Source organism: Rana temporaria, chromosome 12 (assembly GCF_905171775.1).
Source record: "Rana temporaria chromosome 12, aRanTem1.1, whole genome shotgun sequence".
In the NCBI taxonomy this organism is placed as follows: Eukaryota; Metazoa; Chordata; class Amphibia; order Anura; family Ranidae; genus Rana; species Rana temporaria.
Genome location: NC_053500.1, coordinates 135,185,763 through 135,205,238, shown reverse-complemented (window position 1 = coordinate 135,205,238; position 19,476 = coordinate 135,185,763). Strand labels below are relative to the sequence as shown.

General features: G+C 47.1%; 1 protein-coding gene across 1 annotated transcript; it reads left to right on the top strand.

Moving 5' to 3' along the window:
• Positions 1–7,546: 7,546 nt before the first annotated feature.
• MRPL12 (mitochondrial ribosomal protein L12) lies at positions 7,547–19,476 on the top strand. Its single transcript, XM_040330826.1, has 5 exons — positions 7,547–7,721; positions 10,396–10,567; positions 13,455–13,538; positions 14,276–14,413; positions 19,010–19,476. Exons 1-5 carry the CDS (start codon positions 7,660–7,662, stop codon positions 19,124–19,126), a joined length of 573 nt encoding a protein of 190 aa, XP_040186760.1. The 5' UTR covers positions 7,547–7,659; the 3' UTR covers positions 19,127–19,476.

Sequence of the window (19,476 nt, the reverse complement as noted above, 5' to 3'; positions counted from 1 at the left end):
TCCATTGCAGTAAGGGGGAAATTAATGATTGGTCATGAACAAATTCTTTTTGCAGGCTCCTTGAAAGATGTGTAGGAAAAAAGATATGCACTCTGGTGTTGCTCTCTAAAAAAACAACTTTTAGCTAGATTCAGAGAGAGTTACGGCGGCGTATCAGTAGATACGCCGTCGTAACTCTGAATCTACGCCGTGGTAAATTTAAGCGTATTCTGGAAACCAGATACACTTAAATTAGGCTAAGATACGAGCGGCGTAAGTCTCCTACGCCGTCGTATCTTAGGGTGCAATATTTACGCTGGCCGCTAGGTGGCGCTTCCGTTGTTTGCAGCATCGAATATGCAAATGAGCAAGATACGCCGGTTCACGAACGTACGTGCGCCCGTCGCAATTAGTTACGCCGTTTACCTAGGTGGCGCAGCCCGTGCAAGGTATGGACGTCGGAACAAGCCTATCTTTTTACGTTGTTTGCGTAAGTCGTACGCGAATCGGGCTGTGCGTAAGTTACGTTCACGTCGTAGGCAGTGTTCGACGTATCTTAGGCATTCTATCCGACGCATGCGCCGTTCGTTAAAAACGTCAATCACGTCGGGTCATGGTTTATTTACATAAAACACGCCCACCTCTTCACAATTTTAATTAGGCGCGCTTACGCCGGCAAATTTACGCTACGCCGCCGTAACTTAGGAGGCAAGTGCTTTGTGAATACAGCACTTGCCTCTCTGACTTACGGCGGCGTAGCGTAAATACGATACGTTACACCCACTCACAAATACGCCGCCCTACGTGAATCCAGCAGTTTGTTTTTACTAACAAGCCACAGTGAACAAACGTAAATGAGAACAGTTGACACGTTTCAGCCTATAAGGCCTTAGTCATATGAGGCCATATGACTAAGGCCTTATAGGCTGAAACACGTAAACGGTTCTCTTTTGCGTTTGTTCACTGTGGCTTGTCAATAAAAACGCATCAAATTCTTCCTGTTACCCTCCCATTGCAGTAAGGGGGAAATGGACGATTGGTCATGAACAAATTCTTTTTGCAGACTCTTTAAAAGATATATAGAAAAAAAAAAACTCCTCACTCTGGTTTTTGCTCTTTAAAAATCGTTGTTTTTTTATTGACAAGCCACAGTGAACAAACGTAAATGAGAACAGTTGACACGTTTCGGCCTATAATTCCTTAGTCATATGGCCTCATATGACTAAGGCCTTATAGGCTGAAATGCGTAGACTGTTCTCATTTGCGTTTGTTCACTGTGGCTTGTCAAAAACAAAGATTTTTTATTTATTTTTTGAAGAGCAACAACCGGAGCGCAGATCTTTTTTCCTACATTACTTTACTCAGCCAGCGACTGCGGAACAAGCACCCGTGAGCTCTGCTACTTGTATGGGTAGTAGCACTGACTTTTCTGTTTTTTTTCTTTGAAAGATAAGACCATAAGTCACCAGCGGAGATTAAAGGGGTATTAAAGGTAGAATTGTTTTATTTATTTATTTCCTAAATAGCTTCCTTTACCTTAGTGCAGTCCTCCTTCACTTACCTCATCCTTCCATTTTGCTTTTAAATGTCCTTATTTCTTCTGAGAAATCCTCACTTCCTGTTCTGTCTGTAACTCCACAGTAATACGAGGCTTTCTCCCTGGTGTGGAGTGTCGTGCTCGCCCCCTCCCTTGGACTACAGGAGAATCAGGACGCTCTCTACATTGCAGATAGCGGAAGAAGCTGTGTGTTAGTGGGCGTTCTGAGTCTCCTGTAGTCCAAGGGAGGGGGTGAGCACGACACTCCACACCAGGGAGAAAGCCTTGCATTACTGTGTGGAGTTAGACAGAAGAGGGGGGGGGGGGTTGTACCTTTACAACCCCTTTAATAGATGGCAACAAGCAGCCCAGCTCACTTATGTACAGCAAAGATGGACAAAGTACAGTGCAAAGAACTCCTTTATCTTCTGTGGGGGGGAGGGGGGGTTACCCCTAGGGAGGTGAGAATGAAACACATGGAGGTGTTGATCTGTTTGCTTTCTATGGGAGAGGCCTGTGCAGTGTCACTGGATGTAGACTGGAAACGAATGTCCTGCATATGTGCAATGTCTGTCTGTGTGTGAGATCCCATACACCCGTAAAATCCTAACCTGCAGGGCGGCGTAGGTGAGTCCTTCAGCTCTGGTACAATTAATGGATCGCCCTTCATTCCGGCCCCCTCTAGTGTGTTTTAATGCTTTTTTTGTGCTTTGTAAACTGTGAAGGTCGGGGGGCCAGCTGTCAGCGCCCTCGGACCACGGAGTTATTGCTTGTATTAATCTATTGAACTAGTGACAATAAACCTATATCTACCATGGATTGGCTGACTGGTCTTATTCATGTAGGGATTGCAACTGTGCGTGGCAACCAATCTGCAAACCTTGGACCGGTGTTCTAAAAAAAATTCTGGACTTATGAAAAGTCTCGACCACGTCACGAAACCGCGCATGCGCGACTTCACCGCTCTTTTATCGCGCATGCGCAGATGCAATTTTCGGGTCCAGAAAAATTATAGACCCGAGCGGGTGGGCAGAGCGGCGATTTTGTTTAAACCCGTCATCGGCAGCACCGTGTCTAGCCCCGCCTCTTCCCCCATCCCTAGCCTGTACTTTCACTAAGGTGCTCAACCTGTGGCCCTCCAGCTGTTGCAGAACTACAAGTCCCATCAGGCACTTCAAAGCTGATAGTTACAAGCATGACTCCCAAAGGTAGAGGCATGAAGGGAATTGTAGTTTGGCAACAGCTGGAGGGTCACAGGTTGAGCACCCATAACTACCGAGGGAAAGTGGGAGATGGAGCGGTGCTTGGAGATCGGGGCGTGCTGCACACAGTGCTATGCCCCCCCCCCCCCCCCTCCAAGCACCGCTCCATCTCCCACTTTCCCTCGGTACGGGTTAGTAGAAAGAACAGCCTAGGGGGGCGGGGCTGGACGCGGTGCTGCCGATGATGAGTTAAAACAAATCGCTGCTCGGGTCTCACATTTTTCTGGACCTGAAAATTGAGTGTGCGATAAAACAGCGGTGAAGTCGCGTATGCGCAGTAAAGCCCCGCGAACAGCTATTTTGTGACGTAGCCGCATCGGAAGTGACGCGCTCGAGGAATTTCATGGGTCGATATTTTTTTTTTATTATTACACAGTCATGGCGGGTGCCTCCGGGGTAGAGGGGAGGGAGACCCCAACCTAGTAAGAACCCTGAAGCAACGTGTATTGCTTCAGTTTCCAGGTTCTGCTGTGTCTTTTCCTGACCTGGGGAAGAAGTTAAAGCGATTTGTATACCCCCCCGCCCCCCCCCCCCCCCCGCTTTGTTAATGTTACCTACAGGTTGACCTATAACAGTGATGGTGAACCTTGGCACCGCAGATGTTTTGAAACTACATTTCCCATGATGCTCAACTACACTACAGAGTGCATGAGCATCATGGGAAATGTAGTTCCAAAAAATCTGGGGTGCCAAGGTTCTCCATCACTCGTCTGGTGTCGGGGACACCTACCCACTAAGAAGTAGATGGTGTTGCATATCACAGCACACACTGGGGTCAGAGCAATAATTCTAGACCAGGGGTCTCCAAACTGCGGCCCTAGCGCCGAATGCGGCCCTTTGTGTGCCTTAAAGGGGTTGTAAAGGTACAAAAATGTTTTTCCCCCTAAACGGCTTCCTTTACCTTAGTGCAGTCCTCCTTCACTTACCCCAGCCTTCCATTTTTCTTTTAAATGTCATTATTTCTTCTGAGAAATCCTCACTTCCTGTTCTTCTGTCTGTAACTCCACACAGTAATGCAAGGCTTTCTCCCTGGTGTGGAGTGTCGTGCTCGCCCCCTCCCTTGGACTACAGGAGAGTCAGGACGCCCACTGACACACAGCTCCTTTCTCTATCTGCAACATAGAGAGCGTCCTGACTCTCCTGTAGTCCAAGGGAGGGGGCGAGCATGACACTCCACACCAGGGAGAAAGCCTCGCATTACGGTGGTGAGTTACAGACAGAAGAACAGGAAGTGAGGATTTCTCAGAAGAAATAAGGACATTTAGAAGCAAAATGGAAGGATGAGGTAAGTGAAGGAGGACTGCACTAAGGTAAAGGAAGATATTTAGGGGGAAAAATTGTACCTTTACAACCCCTGCGGCCCTTGGGACACTATTCCATCCAGCTCCAATGGGGCATAAGTCTTGTTGATGACAACAATGGGGCACTACTCCTCCAACTACCACCATCAATTCTTTCCATTGACACTAACGATGGGGCACTAGTCCTCCCACTGACACCAAAGATATGATATTATTTACTGGACATTTTCTACTCCCAATGGCCCCCCCCCTAAAGTGTGGAGGACCGTAAACTGGCCCTTTTGTTTAGAAAGTTTGGAGACCCTGTACTAGACCCATTATTCAGTTACATCTAAACTGATGACCTGTAGGGGGGGGGGGGTTGTTTTTAATGTGTCACCTATGCAAAATATAAAGTACCAAAATATGTTGCTGTTTCACAGGCATAAAAATTGGGTAATAAAAAAAAATTAGCTTTATTTATTTTTTTTTCAGAAACAGTTGCCCTAATTATTATACAGGATTTATAGGGGGCCAACAGTTTGCGTAGCGCTTTACAATATAAGGGCAGACCGTACAGTTACATTACAATTCAATACAGGGGGAACCTGGGGGAATCTGGAATCGGAGGAACCTGGGGGAATCTGGAATCGGAGGAACCTGGGGGAATCTGGAATCGGAGGAACCTGGGGGAATCTGGAATCGGAGGAACCTGGGGGAACCTGGGGGAATCGGAGGAACCTGGGGGAATCTGGAATCGGGGGAACCTGGAATCGGAGGAACCTGGGGGAATCTGGAATCGGAGGAACCTGGGGGAATCTGGAATCGGAGGAACCTGGGGGAATCTGGAATCGGAGGAACCTGGGGGAATCTGGAATCGGAGGAACCTGGGGGAATCTGGAATCGGAGGAACCTGGGGGAATCTGGAATCGGAGGAACCTGGGGGAACCTGGGGGAATCGGAGGAACCTGGGGGAATCGGAGGAACCTGGGGGAATCGGAGGAACCTGGGGGAATCGGAGCAACCTGGGGGAATCCAGAATCGGAGGAATCAGAGCAACCTGTGAGAATCGGAGGAACCTGGGGGAATGTAGAACCGAACAACCTGTGAGAATCTGAGCAACCTGGGGGAATCGGAGGAACTCCTTCAGATCCACGCTATAGCCAAATGACGGCTACAGCGCGGACCTGCTTTGCCGGGAGGCCGTCAATGGACGCCCTCCCCTTTGCACGCTCCATGTGCGCCACACATTGTGGCCGATCCCAGCCCCTTACCACGTGAGCCAGACCTTCTCGTCCAACATCAGCGCCTGACCTCACAAATGCGTTTCTAGAAAAATGGTCAAACATTCCCATAGACCAGGGGTCTTCAAACTACGGCCCTCAAGATGTTCAGGAACTACAATTCCAACCATGCCCAGTCATGTCTGTGAATGTCAGAAGTTTACAATGCCTCATGGGATGTGTAGTCCCGCAACAGCTGGAGGGCCGTAGTTTGAGGATCCTTGTTCCATAGACACACTCCTAAACCTTGTGGACGGCCTTCCCAGAAGAGTTGAAGCTGTTATAGCTGCAAAGGGCGGGGCCAACTCAATATTGAACCCTATGGACTAAGACTGGGATGCCAATAAAGTTCACGTGTGTGTAAAGGCAGGCGTCCCAATACTTTTGACAATTTAGTGTGTGTGTGTATATAGTTTTACCTGCCAAAAAAGGATTTGCATTTCTGTCCATCCAATCCTGACATTTATCCAGCTCTGTCATACAGCTCAGCGAAGGAGACCTGCTTTCTCGGTGCTGCAATTCAGTAACAAGAAAGGTGACCATAGAACACACAATGCGATTGTACAATCTCCAGTGATGGGGAACCTCGGCACCCCAGATGTTTTGGAACTACATTTCCCATGATGCTCAGCTACACTGCAGAGTGCACGAGCATCATGGGAAATGTAGTTCCAAAACATCCCAAGTGCCAAGGTTCTCCATCACTGGCCTATGTAGTGGGAGGGGCTGCCTGATTGCATAGAGATTGTATGGATTGTTTAGGTGTGTCCTCCTATCACACATTGGGGTGGATTCAAGAAGCAATTGCGCCTGTGTAACCATAGGTTACACAGCGCAATTGCTTACTTGCCCCGGCGTAACGAGTGCTCCTGATTCAGGAACCTCGTTACGCCGACTGCAGCCTAAGATCTGCGCGGCATAAGGCTCTTATGCCACGCATATCTTAGGCTGCATTCTTGTGATGGCCGCTAGGTGGCGTTCCCGTTGTGCTCAGTGTATAGTATGCAAATTGCATACTAACACCGATTCACAACGTTGCGCGAGCCCTGCGTACGCAATTTACGTCGTTTACGTACGGCGGTTTTCGCGCAAGGCTGCCCCTGCTACGTATACCCGTCGTTCCCGCGTCGCGAAATTAGAATTTTACGTACTTTGCGTAAGTGAATCGTGAATGGCGCTGGACGCCATTCACGTTCACTTTGAAGCAAATGACTTCATTGCGACGTCATTTGCCGCAATGCACGTCGGGAAATTTTCCCGTCCGGAGCATGCGCTCTACGCTCGGCGCAGGAACGCGCCTAATTTAAATGATTCCCGCCCCCTACGGGATCATTTAAATTGCGTGCTCTTGCGCCGGGCATTTTGCCGGCGCGCCCGCGCAATTTACGGAGCTTATGCTCCGTGAATCGAGGGCAGCACAAAAAAATTGCGGGGGCGCAGGGCAAAATCGTTGCCCTGCGCCTCCGTAATAAATGCGCAAATCTCTTTGAATCCGGCCCAATGTTTGTAGAATCTCCTTCTGTTAGATTTCCCATCACATTGTATCAGGTTTGGCTTTACAGGTCTCCTCCCCTGCTCTGTAATTGGGCAATGAAAGGAGGGGGCGTGGCAGACTTATGAACTCATGGCTCTCTCCTCCTATCAGCATGTTCCTTGTGATCACATGAGCACTACAGTGCAACTGATTGGCTCCTTGTGCTGCTTCTTCCTCTCCCAGACTGAGCTCAGCTGTACAGGAAGCCTTCTACCTCAGTCACTTGCACTGTTTGTATTTGAAATACATAAAAAAAACATGTTTTTTTTAAAAAAAAAAGGTTACAAATAGCTAAAAAAATAAATACATTTAATGAAATATTAAGGCAGAGCTTCATTAATATGAAATCCAGGCTCATGAACTAATAATAAGTACAATGGGTTGGCATAACAGCCAGGCAACTGGTATTTTTTTTAAAAGGGAAACCTTATTTTCTTAGTATGTCTCCCTTAAAGCCCAGACAACTGCCTGCAGCACGGGCAGAGCCTCAGTCTCCATGCAGAAATCAGTGACAGTTTGCACTGCTCAGGCTGCAAGGAAGCGGCCATGACAGGTGTGGGCAACACGCCCACAGCCAAGAAGTCCGCCTCTTTACACTCTCCGAGCTCATGACGTCACTTCCGCCGGACAATACCCCGGTCTATGCGCCCAATAGGCAACGCCGTGCTTCCTGTCAATAAAGTTTTTTTTTCCCGGCCGCGGTGCACGCCGGGTAGGTCATACAGTGTGCTGGGCTTCCCATGTGTTGGCGCCGGTGACAGTGAGCGGAGAAGAGCCGGACACCATGTACCCCGCCGCCGCCCGCTGCTGCCTGAGAGCGAGGAACGCCGCCTCCGGCCTGTGCAGGTACCTGCAGGGAGGGGGGGGAATGAATGGAGGAAGGGAAGGCTGGAAGGTCATTACTGGTCTGATCATGGAGGGGTCAGGTGACCCTGAGGAGACAGTGAGGGGGGGTCCCTGGCTGTGTATTCTATCCACTGAGGGGGGGCTTTATATAATGTCCATTATTATCATTCCTCTATAATCCAATGTTCCAGAGTCCTTCACCGGAGGTGTGTCCCCCGACTGACCCCCCCAATAAATGTCCTCCGACTGACCCCCCCCAATAAATGTCCATGACTGACCCCCCCCCCCCAATAAATGTCCATGACTGACCCCCCCAATAAATGTCCATGACTGACCCCCCCAATAAATGTCCATGACCCCCCCCCCAAATATATCTCCCCGACTGACCCCCCAATAAATGTCCATTACCGCCCCCCAAATATAACCCCCCCAAATATAACCCTCCGACTGACCCCCCCCCCTCCCCAAATATATCTCCCTGACTGCCCCCCCCCCAAATAAATGTCCCAACTTACCCCCCCCCTCTATACAGAATGTATTCATACTTAATGTCCACCTGACATAATGTACCCCCTGGAATCTTAAGAATTTGTATGTACCCCCCCCCCCCCTCATCTCTAGAATGCCTATGCCACACGTCCAATACACCCCTTCTAGAATGTCTATGTACCCCCCAATCCAATACACCCCTTCTAGAATGCCTATGTACCCCCCAATCCAATACACCCCTTCTAGAATGACTATGTACCCCACCGATCCAATACACCCCTTCTAGAATGCCTATGTACCCCACCAATCCAATACACCCCTTCTAGAATGCCTATGTACCCCACCGATCCAATACACCCCTTCTAGAATGTCTATGTACCCCACCGATCCAATACACCCCTTCTAGAATGCCTATGTACCCCACCGATCCAATACACCCCCTTCTAGAATGTCTATGTACCCCACCGATCCAATACACCCCCTTCTAGAATGCCTATGTACCCCACCGATCCAAAACACCCCTTCTAGAATGCCTATGTACCCCACCGATCCAATACACCCCTTCTAGAATGCCTATGTCACCCCCACCGATCCAATACACCCCTTCTAGAATGCCTATGTCACCCCCACCGATCCAATCCACCCCTTCTAGAATGCCTATGTCACCCCCACCGATCCAATACACCCCTTCTAGAATGCCTATGTCACCCCCACCGATCCAATCCACCCCTTCTAGAATGCCTATGTCACCCCACCAATCCAATCCACCCCTTCTAGAATGCCTATGTCACCCCACCAATCCAATCCACCCCTTCTAGAATGCCTATGTCACCCCACCAATCCAATCCACCCCTTCTAGAATGCCTATGTACCCCACCGATCCAATCCACCCCTTCTAGAATGCTTATGTACCCCACCGATCCAATCCACCCCTTCTAGAATGCCTATGTCACCCCACCAATCCAATCCACCCCTTCTAGAATGCCTATGTCACCCCACCGATCCAATCCACCCCTTCTAGAATGCCTATGTCACCCCACCAATCCAATCCACCCCTTCTAGAATGCCTATGCACCCCACCGATCCAATCCACCCCTTCTAGAATGCCTATGTACCCCACCGATCCAATCCACCCCTTCTAGAATGCCTATGTACCCCACCGATCCAATCCACCCCTTCTAGAATGCCTATGTACCCCACCGATCGAATACACCCCTTCTAGAATGACTATGTACCCCACCGATCGAATACACCCCTTCTAGAATGACTATGTACCCCACCGATCGAATACACCCCTTCTAGAATGTCTATGTACCCCACCGATCCAATACACCCCTTCTAGAATGCCTATGTACCCCACCGATCCAATACACCCCTTCTAGAATGCCTATGTACCCCACCGATCCAATACACCCCTTCTAGAATGACTATGTCCCCCCCCCCCCAATCCAATACACCCCTTCTAGAATGACTATGTACCCCCCCAATCCAATACACCCCTTCTAGAATGCCTATGTACCCCACCAATCCAATACACCCCTTCTAGAATGCATATGTACCCCACCAATCCAATACACCCCTTCTAGAATGTCTATGTACCCCCACCGATCCAATACACCCCTTCTAGAATGCCTATGTACCCCCCCAATATCCCCTTCTAGTATGACTATGTAAACCCCACCCCCTTCTGGAATTCCTAAACGACCCCATACCCCCTTTTAGGATGCTTGTGTGCCCCCCCCTTCTAGAATGCCTATGTCCCTCCCCCCCCTCTCAGAATGCCTGTGTGCTGCCCCCCCCCCCCCCTCAATCCCATGTCCGTCGCCTGCTGCAATGTTTACATCTTCTGCCTATTGGTCCCCATAGATGTCTGTAGGAAGGATCCCTGAGTATCCTCTTCCTTTGGAGATTGCTGCTTGGAAGTCTATGGGATTGTGTGTGTGTGTGTGTGTGTGTGGGGGGGGGGTGCTTTTTTAATTTGTGGCAGAAAGGAGAAGTGTACTGTCATGTATACAGGGGAAGGGAAGTGCCGTTGCTGATCTGCTTAAAGCAGAGCTCTGGATTTTACTAACGCAGCTTGGAGCAAAGCAATGTAAGTGAAGTGTACATCTCTCATAGGGGGGGGGGGGTGAGAAGCGCTGTGGTAGTCACCGAGTCCAGTATAACGATTGGTTACATTCTACAGGTTAGAGGCAGTGAGGTATTTACGGACGTCCTGCGCGCTAAGGAACAACCCTTTACTCACGCCAGATTTGGACAACGCGCCCAAACAATACCCACCCAAAATCCACCAGCTGGTTGACCAAATAGCATCCCTGACTCTGCTAGAAGTCTCCGACCTCAACGAGCTGCTAAAGGTAAGTGGAGACCCTGACGTCATGTGTATTACCGTGATATCTATCTATCTCTATCTATCTATAGATATATATATATATATCTATCTATATCTCTATATCTCTATATCTCTATATCTATATATCTATATATCTATATATCTATATATCTATATATCTATATCTATATCTGTGTTTGTGTGTGTGTGTTGCATGTTTAAATCTGTGTTTTTTGCCTTAAAGGATATGTGAACGTTTGGTTTAATTATTATCATTTTTTTTTTTTAAATAACAAACATGTCATACCACCTCTGTGCAGTTGGTTTTGCACAGAGTGGCCCCAGTCCTCCTCTTCTGGGGTTCTCAGCAGTGCTCCTCCTCTTCTTCTTGAGTGCCCCGCCGGAGAAGCGATCTCCTTCGGGGCACTCGTGCGGGTACGCTCCCGTGTCCTGGTGCTGCGTAAATTGGTACATAGCAGGACTCTGCTCCCCCCCCCCCCCCCTGACTCCCGCATCATTGGATTTGATTGATGGCAGCGCAGCCATTGGCTCCCGCTGCTATTAATCTATCCAATCAGTACCAGAGACTCCGGCAGGAGCTGGTGTGCTCGTCGCCAGCACAGGAACGATTGGGCTCAGGTAAGTAAAAGGAGGGGGTCTGGGGGAGGCTGGTGCACTACAAGAGGTTTTTCACCTCAATGTAACCCCCCCCCCCCAAAAAAAAATATCCTGTTCCCTTATAGCAGGTTAACCTTTTCAGCAGAGAGCCTCTTTTTGAGACTTGTTTATGAATTAAAATAATATTTATTTATTTTTTTGATGGAAAATTACTTAGAACCCCCAAACATTATACATTTTTTTTCCAGACACCCTAGAGAATAAAATGGCTGTTATTGCAATACTTTGTCACACCGTATTTGCGCAGCGGTCTTACAAGCGCAATTTCTTTGGGGGGGAAAAAATAAAATTTTTGAATAAAAAAAAAAAAAAGATAAGACAGCAGTAAAGTTAGCCCAATTCTTTTCTATATTGTAAAAAATAATGTTGCGCCGCGTAAATTGATACTCAACATGTCGCGCTTCAAAATTGCGCCTGCTTGTGGATTGGTGACAAACTTTGGCACTTGAAAATCTCCATAGGCGACGTTTAAAAATTTCTACAAGTTGCCAGTTTTAAGTTATAGAGGAGGTCTAGTGCTAGAATTTCTGCTCTCGCTAAAACGATTGCGGCGATACCTCACATGTGTGGTTTGAACACCGTTTTCATATGTGGGCGCGACTTGCATATGCATTAACTTCTGCGCATGAGACTGGCGGGATGCAGCGTTTTCAATTTATTTTTATTTATTTTACTCTGTCCTTTAAAAAAAAAACGGTTTAAAAATGTTGGGACACTTTTTTTATTTTTTTTATTCCTATTACAAGGAATGTAAACATCCCTTGTAATAGAGAAAAAAAGCATGACAGGTCCTCTTAAATGTGAGATCTGGGGTCAAAAAGATCTCAGATCCAAGCAAAGCTCCCTTTTTTTTTGGGGGGGGGGAGGGGGGAGGGATTTCGACGGGTACTTGCTCCCATTTCCAGTCGGACCGCCTATGTGATCCGAGCGGAATTTCTCCCTTCCCTCCCCTGCAATCTTCTAGTACATGTCACAGAAGATTGCCCGACCATTCGGGAGGTTCAGCGGGACTCGTGCATGCATAGTGGGCACCCAGCTGTGACGCCGCAAGCTGTCACAGCCAGGCGCCCACTGTTGTAATGCTGGCGAGAGGAAAGGGAAAGAATTCGAGGGTTCGTGTGGCTGGATCTTGGGACAGGTGAGTGTGTGAGTTTTATTAAAAATCTTTTAGTAAATCAACTCCCAATGTGTTCTAACATCCAAATCTGGTAATACACCGTACGTGCTGTAGGTGTCACTGTTGTTCCAGCTCTGCTTCCTGTGCTGGAAATGGAGAAATTCACTTTTATGGTAAATATAATTTTAAAAAGTTGAATGTCCCGTCACATATTGGTCACTGTTTACCTTTTATTTTATTTTTTCTGCACTTTTAAGCCCCTCTCATGGGCGCACCTAAGCGCAGGACCATGTTCCAGCGGTTCCATGCATCCCTGTGCAGGCAGTCCCATTGATGTCTATTGGAAGCCAGAAACTGCATGGACACAGTGTCTGCTCCCAAAATGACAGCTGTGTTGGGGATGTGCTGGCGCCTCTGTCCCTATTGACATTTATGGTACTGCCTGCGCAGAACACCTGTGCATTCCCATGCAGACACACACAGTCCTTGCATGGGCATACTCTTAAAGCGGGAGTTCACCCATGTAATAATTATTTTTTTTTTTCTCCCCTTAGCTTCCTGCTCGTTCGGTCTAGGGGAATCGGCTATTTGTATTAAAATATGAGCAGTACTTACCGTTTTCGAGATGCATCTTCTTCCGCCGCTTCCGGGTATGGGCTGCGGGACTGGGCGTTCCTTCTTGATTGACAGTCTTCCGAGAGGCTTCCGACGGTCGCATCCATCGCGTCACTCGTAGCCGAAAGAAGCCGAACGTCGGTGCAGCTCTATACTGCGCCTGCGCACCGACGTTCGGCTTCTTTCGGAAAATCGTGACGCGATGGATGCGACCGTCGGAAGCCTCTCGGAAGACTGTCAATCAAGAAGGAACGCCCAGTCCCGCAGCCCATACCCGGAAGCGACGGAGAGGATGCATCTCGTAAACGGGTAAGTACTGCACATATTTTAAAACAACTAGCCGATTCCCCTAGTAAAAACGAGCAGGAATCTAAGGGGAAAAAGTGCCCTCTAAGGGTGAACCACCGCTTTAAGTACACCTGTGTGAATGAGGCCTTAAGGATTGAGGAAAAAATGTTTACAGGACTGGTCTGATCTGTTTATTTTTTTGTTTTATTTTTAGAAAACCCTCAATATTCAGGATGTTGGTATGATGCCAATGGGTGCCATGATGCCAGGAGCAGTGGGTGCAGCAGCACCAGGGCAGGTAAACACATTAGTTTCTTGGCAGTTAGAAACAGTGTATATGTGTGTGTGTGTGTGTGTAAAATATGTGTGTGTGTGTAAAATATGTGTGTGTGTAAAATATGTGTGTGTGTGTGTGTGTGTGTAAAATATGTGTGTGTATGTATGTATATTATATTCTTCTCCCTGCTGGCTGTCAATAAATAAAAAAAAAATATACACACACATTATTATATTTTTATATATATATATATATATATATATATATATATATATATATATATATATATATATATATATAATGTGTGTATATATATATATAATGTGTGTATATATTTTTTTTATTGACAGCCAGCAGGGAGAAGAATATAATAAATATACATAATATATACACACACACACACAATATAATGGCTGGGATCTTAAAGGGGACGTACCTGTACGTGCTTGTGCCCAGCCGCGTGCCATTCTGCTGATGTGCAGCGGTCCTTAAGTGGTTAATATAGTCCCTTTTTGCTACAGTTCATTAATTGTGCTATTCTGGGATCCTTAAATACAATTATTTTTTTTTGTTCGGATCACTCTCCATGTTTACTTAAATAATAATAAATGGCGCACACCATGCCGTTTCTGCATGGAGTATGTCGGTGACAACGGTCACTGACTTTGGGTCCTTATTCCTGACATATCATTCTGCGGTTATTCCTGAAGATTTGCTTAGGACAGAGTCGGGTTTGATTTTGGTTTTGTTTTGCACAGGCTGCGGAGGAAGAGGAAGAGCCGGCCAAGAAAGAAAAGACGCATTTCACTGTAAAACTGACAGAGCTGAACGCTGTGGAGAAAGTGAAACTCATCAAAGAAGTGAAGAATTGTGTACCGGGGGTGAACTTAGTGCAGGTAAGATAATCCCCCCCCCCCCCCATACTGAACACCCAGACACTTTACCATTGGTTCTTTACTATAGCTTGTGTTTTAATAGTTTCCTTTTCATTACTCCTTGATTCAAGAGACGTATAACAAAAGCATTTAAACTCCACTAAGCGGATGCAGCAAGCCCGAAAACCGAACAATCACATGACCGCTTGGTTAACGGTCTTCAGGGGGCGGAGAGCGGTGACTGTCGGTCACGGGTTCTCTGCTCTGCCCCTCCAGCACTCATTGGAGCACTGTGCTGTGAAGGGGGTGGGGACCGGCTGGCTCAGGCAGTGTGCTGCCGGTCAGGCATCTGGGTGGATCCCAACATTAAAGTCAGGATCCCTCCAGAGTCTGGACTGGCTGAGTGATGTCTGCGGTAGGCGGACGTTGGCGGACTTCCTGGTTGCATATTAAACCATTCATCATATAGATCTCTGCGCCAAATGTTGCAGCCCTATCTACACTATATTGTCGCCCAACATCAGTGCCTGACCTCACAAATGCACTTCTGGAAGAACGGTCAAACATTCCCATAGACACTCCTAAACCTTGTGGACGGCCTTCCCAGGAGAGTTGAAGCTGTTATAGCTGCAAAGGGCGGGGCCAACTCAATATTGAACCCTACGGACTAATGCCTAGATTCACATACATGGCCGCAACTTTAAGGCGGCGTAGCTTAAGGCATTTAGGCTACGCCGCCGTAAGTTAGCGAGGCAAGTGCATGATTCACAATGTACTTGCCTGCTAAGTTACGGCGGCGTAGCCTAAAGCTGGCCGGCGTAAGGGCGCCTAATTCAAATTTTTCTGAGGGGGCGTGTTTTATGTTAATAGGGCTTGACCTGACGTTTTTGACGCTTTTTTTTTTTTTTAACTGCGCATGCGCCGGGCGCCTACATTTCCCAGTGTGCATTGCGGCTAAGTACGCCGCACGGGCCTATTGATTTTGACGTGGACGTAAACAACGTAAATCCCTATTCACGGACGACTTACGCAAACAACGTAAAAATTTCGAATTTCGATGCGGGAACGGCGGCCGTACTTTTACATTGGCTACGCCACCTAGGGCCAAGCTTTAACTTAAGGCGGCCTATCTCTTACGTAAACGGCGTAAAATGTACTGCGGCGGCCGGGCGTACGTTCGTGAATAGGCGTATCTACTGATTTGCATATTCTACGCCGACTGCAATGGAAGCGCCACCTAGCGGCCAGCAGAATTATTGCAACCTAACATAGGACGGCGCAAAGCCGTCGTATCTTAGATATGTTTAAGCGTATCTCTGTTTTAGAATACACTTAAACATAGGCCGGTGCAGATTCAGAGTTAGCTCGGCTTATCTGATAAGCCGGCCTAACTCTTTCTGAATCTAGCTATAAGACTGGGATGTCATTTAAAGTTCATGTGCCTGTAAAGGCAGGTGTCCCAATACTTTTGACAATCGTGTAGATGGGGCTGCAACATTTGGTGCAGAGATCTACATGATGAATAGTCTATCATGTATACGCCTGCTGCAGCCGTGAAGGTAAGTGCTTACTATTAAATTAAAGAATTCCTCTATGCAGCAGGAGCAGCTATCAGGGGCGGAGCTGGATACTCCATTGGATCTCTGAGAAATCTAAAAAGCCATGCTGTGAACCTCCATGACTTCCTATAAATGTCATCTTGACACGTACTAATTTATTTTTTATTTTATTTTTAATTATATGTACCATTATACATTATACTGTGTGAACCCCATAAAGCAGGGGTCTCCAAACTGCGGCCCGAGGGCCAGATGTGGCTCTTTGCTAGCCTTTATCCGGCCCTTGGGACACAATTCCTCCCACCGACACCAACAATAGGGCGCTATTTCTTCCACCGCTACCAATCATGGGATACTATTCCTCCTACTAATGGGGGCATTACTCGTCCTCCTCTATTGACCCCCAACCCTGGGGCCAAATTCATTGTCACCAATGCCGGACCTGGGACATTTTCTGGCCACAGTCCGGCCCTCCTAAAGTCTAAAAGATGATAAACTGGCCCTTTTATTTATTTTTTTAAAGTTTGGAGACCCCTGCCATGAAGATTTTGTCTTTTAGATGAACCTCGGTACCCATGCATGTCTGCAGCGCTTCTCTCCCGTCACGTCCGGGTCTCGCTGGCTTTGCTGGGGCACCGGGAGCTATTGGCTCCCAGTGCTGTCAATCAAAGCCAGTGGTGGGGAGGCGGGGCCGATTCCCACTGTCTGTGTCAATGGATGCAGCAGCGGGGCTCAGTTGCGAGTGCCCCCATGGGAAGCGGCTTCCCATGGGGGGGCAATGGACAGAGGGGAAGGGCCAGGAGCACCAGCGGTCGGGGGGGGGGGGGACACAAATGAGATTTGTGGCATTTCTGTGCAATTCCACTGCACAGAGCAAGCAAGTATAGACATGTTATGTTTTAAAGAAGATAAAAAAAATTAAAAAAGTAACTTTGCAATCACTTTTAATGCCCCACATAATGCATTCTTCACTCAGGATATACAGTCATTCAGTGCGGTGTGTAGTTATTACCGTACTGTGCCTCTGGAACATAGGAGCTTGTAGCTGGTCTGCAGAATTGGTAACATTAATATCTGTATTACACTAGAACACTTTTTTTTTTTTTTTTTTTTTATGGGACCCTACAACCTAGTAGTAAACAAGGGTGGGCCCCCATTCTGTTGCTTCTGACTGGACAGGGCCAGCACAGCCTGAGAAATATGGTGGTTCCCATAAAGGGCCGTATCTTCGATTTTTGCTGCATTACCAGATTTCACCATCAGGTGGTGTATTTCCACATTCTTCTTCTGCAAGTGAAATATGTAACTGCAGCCCTTTGCCTTTTGAAACTCGGGAGATGCTCCAAGACTGAGCGCATAAAGGTCGCTTGCTTTTGGACACCCCCAGATTTCTACACAAACGGTAGCCTGATTTTTTTTTTTTTTTTTTTTTTCCAGGATTTATTTTCCTAGGAGCCACAAGGTCAGGTCCAACTTTGATTCATGTCAAACATTTTTAATAAAGGATTTGATTTAAAAAAAAAAGAGCAACACTGAACATACACTTTTTTTTTTTTTTTTTGTCTAGTTTAGGAAATTACCCATCCCTCCCCTTTCCCATTGACAACTTTTGGAAAACCTGCAATGGGGACAGAGAGCTGACCCCAGGGTTCTATCCCATCTTGCTGTCCCTCCCAGAATTGTGGACTCTTTCCCCTCATTTGTCAGTGCTACAGGAGAAATGTTTTTCACTGGGGCTCGGCTAGATCAGTGGTTCTCAACCTGGGGGTCAAATGATGATTTGCCAGGGGTCACCAAATCCTGGGCTGTTCCTGAAGCCCACACCGCTCTCCCAGCCTTTCTGTGGCTGCCCAGGGCTGTCTCTGGAGCCACTCAGCTAGGCTGTTCCTGGAGCCCACGGCCACCCACTCAGCCTCTTCGCAGCCACCCATTCCGTTCACGGCATGGCTGGGGGGCAGAGACTAGAGGTCCGCTGATTGGTGAGGATTGTGAGGTAGGAAGGTCTGGAGGAGACCCCATTTCCTGATTTCAGCATAGGTGTCACTGCTACGAGGCACCACAAAGTTGGAGACATAGTGAGTAACACTACCTGTGATTATAGTTGCCATTAAAAGTCCCCGCTACAGTTCTCAGATCAGCAGATGACATTAACCACTAAAGCCCCGGACCTTTAGGCAGCTAAATGCCCAGGCCAGGTTTTGCAATTCGGCACTGCGTCGCTTTAACAGACAATTGCGCGGTCGTGCGTTGTGGCTCCCAAACAAAATTGGCGTCTTTTTTTTTTTTTTTTTTCCCACAAATAGAGCTTTCTTTTGGTGGTATTTGATCACCTCTGCGGTTTTTATTTTTTTGCGCTATAAACAAAAATAGAGCGACAATTTTTAAAAAAATGCAACATTTTTTACTTTTTGCTATAATAAATATCCCCCAAAAATATATTAAAAAAATGTTTTCCTCAGTTTAGGCCGATACGTGTTCCACCTATTTTTGGTTAAAAAAAATCGCAATAAGCGTTTATCGATTTGGTTTGTGCAAAATTTATAGCGTTTACAAAATAGGGGATAGTTTTATTGCATTCTTATAAAAAAAAAAATGTTTTACTACTAATGGCGGCGATCAGCTTTTTTTTTTTTTTTTTCCGGTGACTGCAACATTATGGCGGACACTTCGGACAATTTTGACAAATTTTTGGGACCATTGTCATTTTCACAGCAAAAAATGCTATAAAAATGCACTGTTTACTGTATGTGATGATAAATGGCTTCATACTGTATGATCACTATCCTTAAATAAGACCGTTCTTTGGCATGAGTCCTGTTTTCAATATAAATTCCATCATTTCTGCCGGGGTATGCAAACTTTTGCGCACAGTGGTAAAAAAGAAGAAAAAAAAAAAACCCTGGAAGCTGATTGGTTTCTGTGCAGAGCTGCACCAGATTTTGCGCTCTTCATTTTCAGTAACTGACCCCATTGGCTCGATCCTGATAAAAGCTACCAGGTAGTTGCTGTGTTCAAATCTTATTTTATAATTCCTAATTTTTTATTTTTTTTTGAACAGGCCAAGAAGATGGTGGAGTCTCTTCCACAAGAGATCAAAACCAACGTCTCCAAGGAGGAAGCGGAGAAGATAAAGGCGGCCCTGGAAGCTGCGGGAGGGAAGGTGGTTCTGGAGTGAAGCCTTCGGACTCTTTGTGACGTTGCATCGGATGACCGCTTGGGGTCGTCTTCTACAAGTCTCCGCTCTACAGGCCAAGCAGGGGGCAGTTCTCAGAAATGGAATGTACTCTTGTGTCCTAAGCCATCGAAACGCGTGGGAGGACCACCCAAGGCCTTCACCTCATACTCCCAATGGGGACGCCCCTCCCCCCTCCTCCCATTTTTATGGGCTGGGTGGGGGGGGGGTACAGCTTTTGTTATTTTTCTTCCCTCCTGTGTACCTTGACCTCTAAAGCACTTAAATGTGTAATCAACAGTTCAATGTTTCATTATCTAATCTTGTTTTATACATTAAACTCCTACCTTGAA

Coding starts and splice junctions, on each gene's coding strand:
- MRPL12 (XM_040330826.1), top strand. CDS start 7,660: ATGTACCCCGCCGCCGCCCGCTGCTGCCTGAGAGCGAGGAACGCCGCC. Junction 7,722..10,395: donor GCCGCCTCCGGCCTGTGCAG/GTACCTGCAGGG, acceptor TACATTCTACAG/GTTAGAGGCAGTGAGGTATT. Junction 10,568..13,454: donor ACCTCAACGAGCTGCTAAAG/GTAAGTGGAGAC, acceptor TTTTATTTTTAG/AAAACCCTCAATATTCAGGA.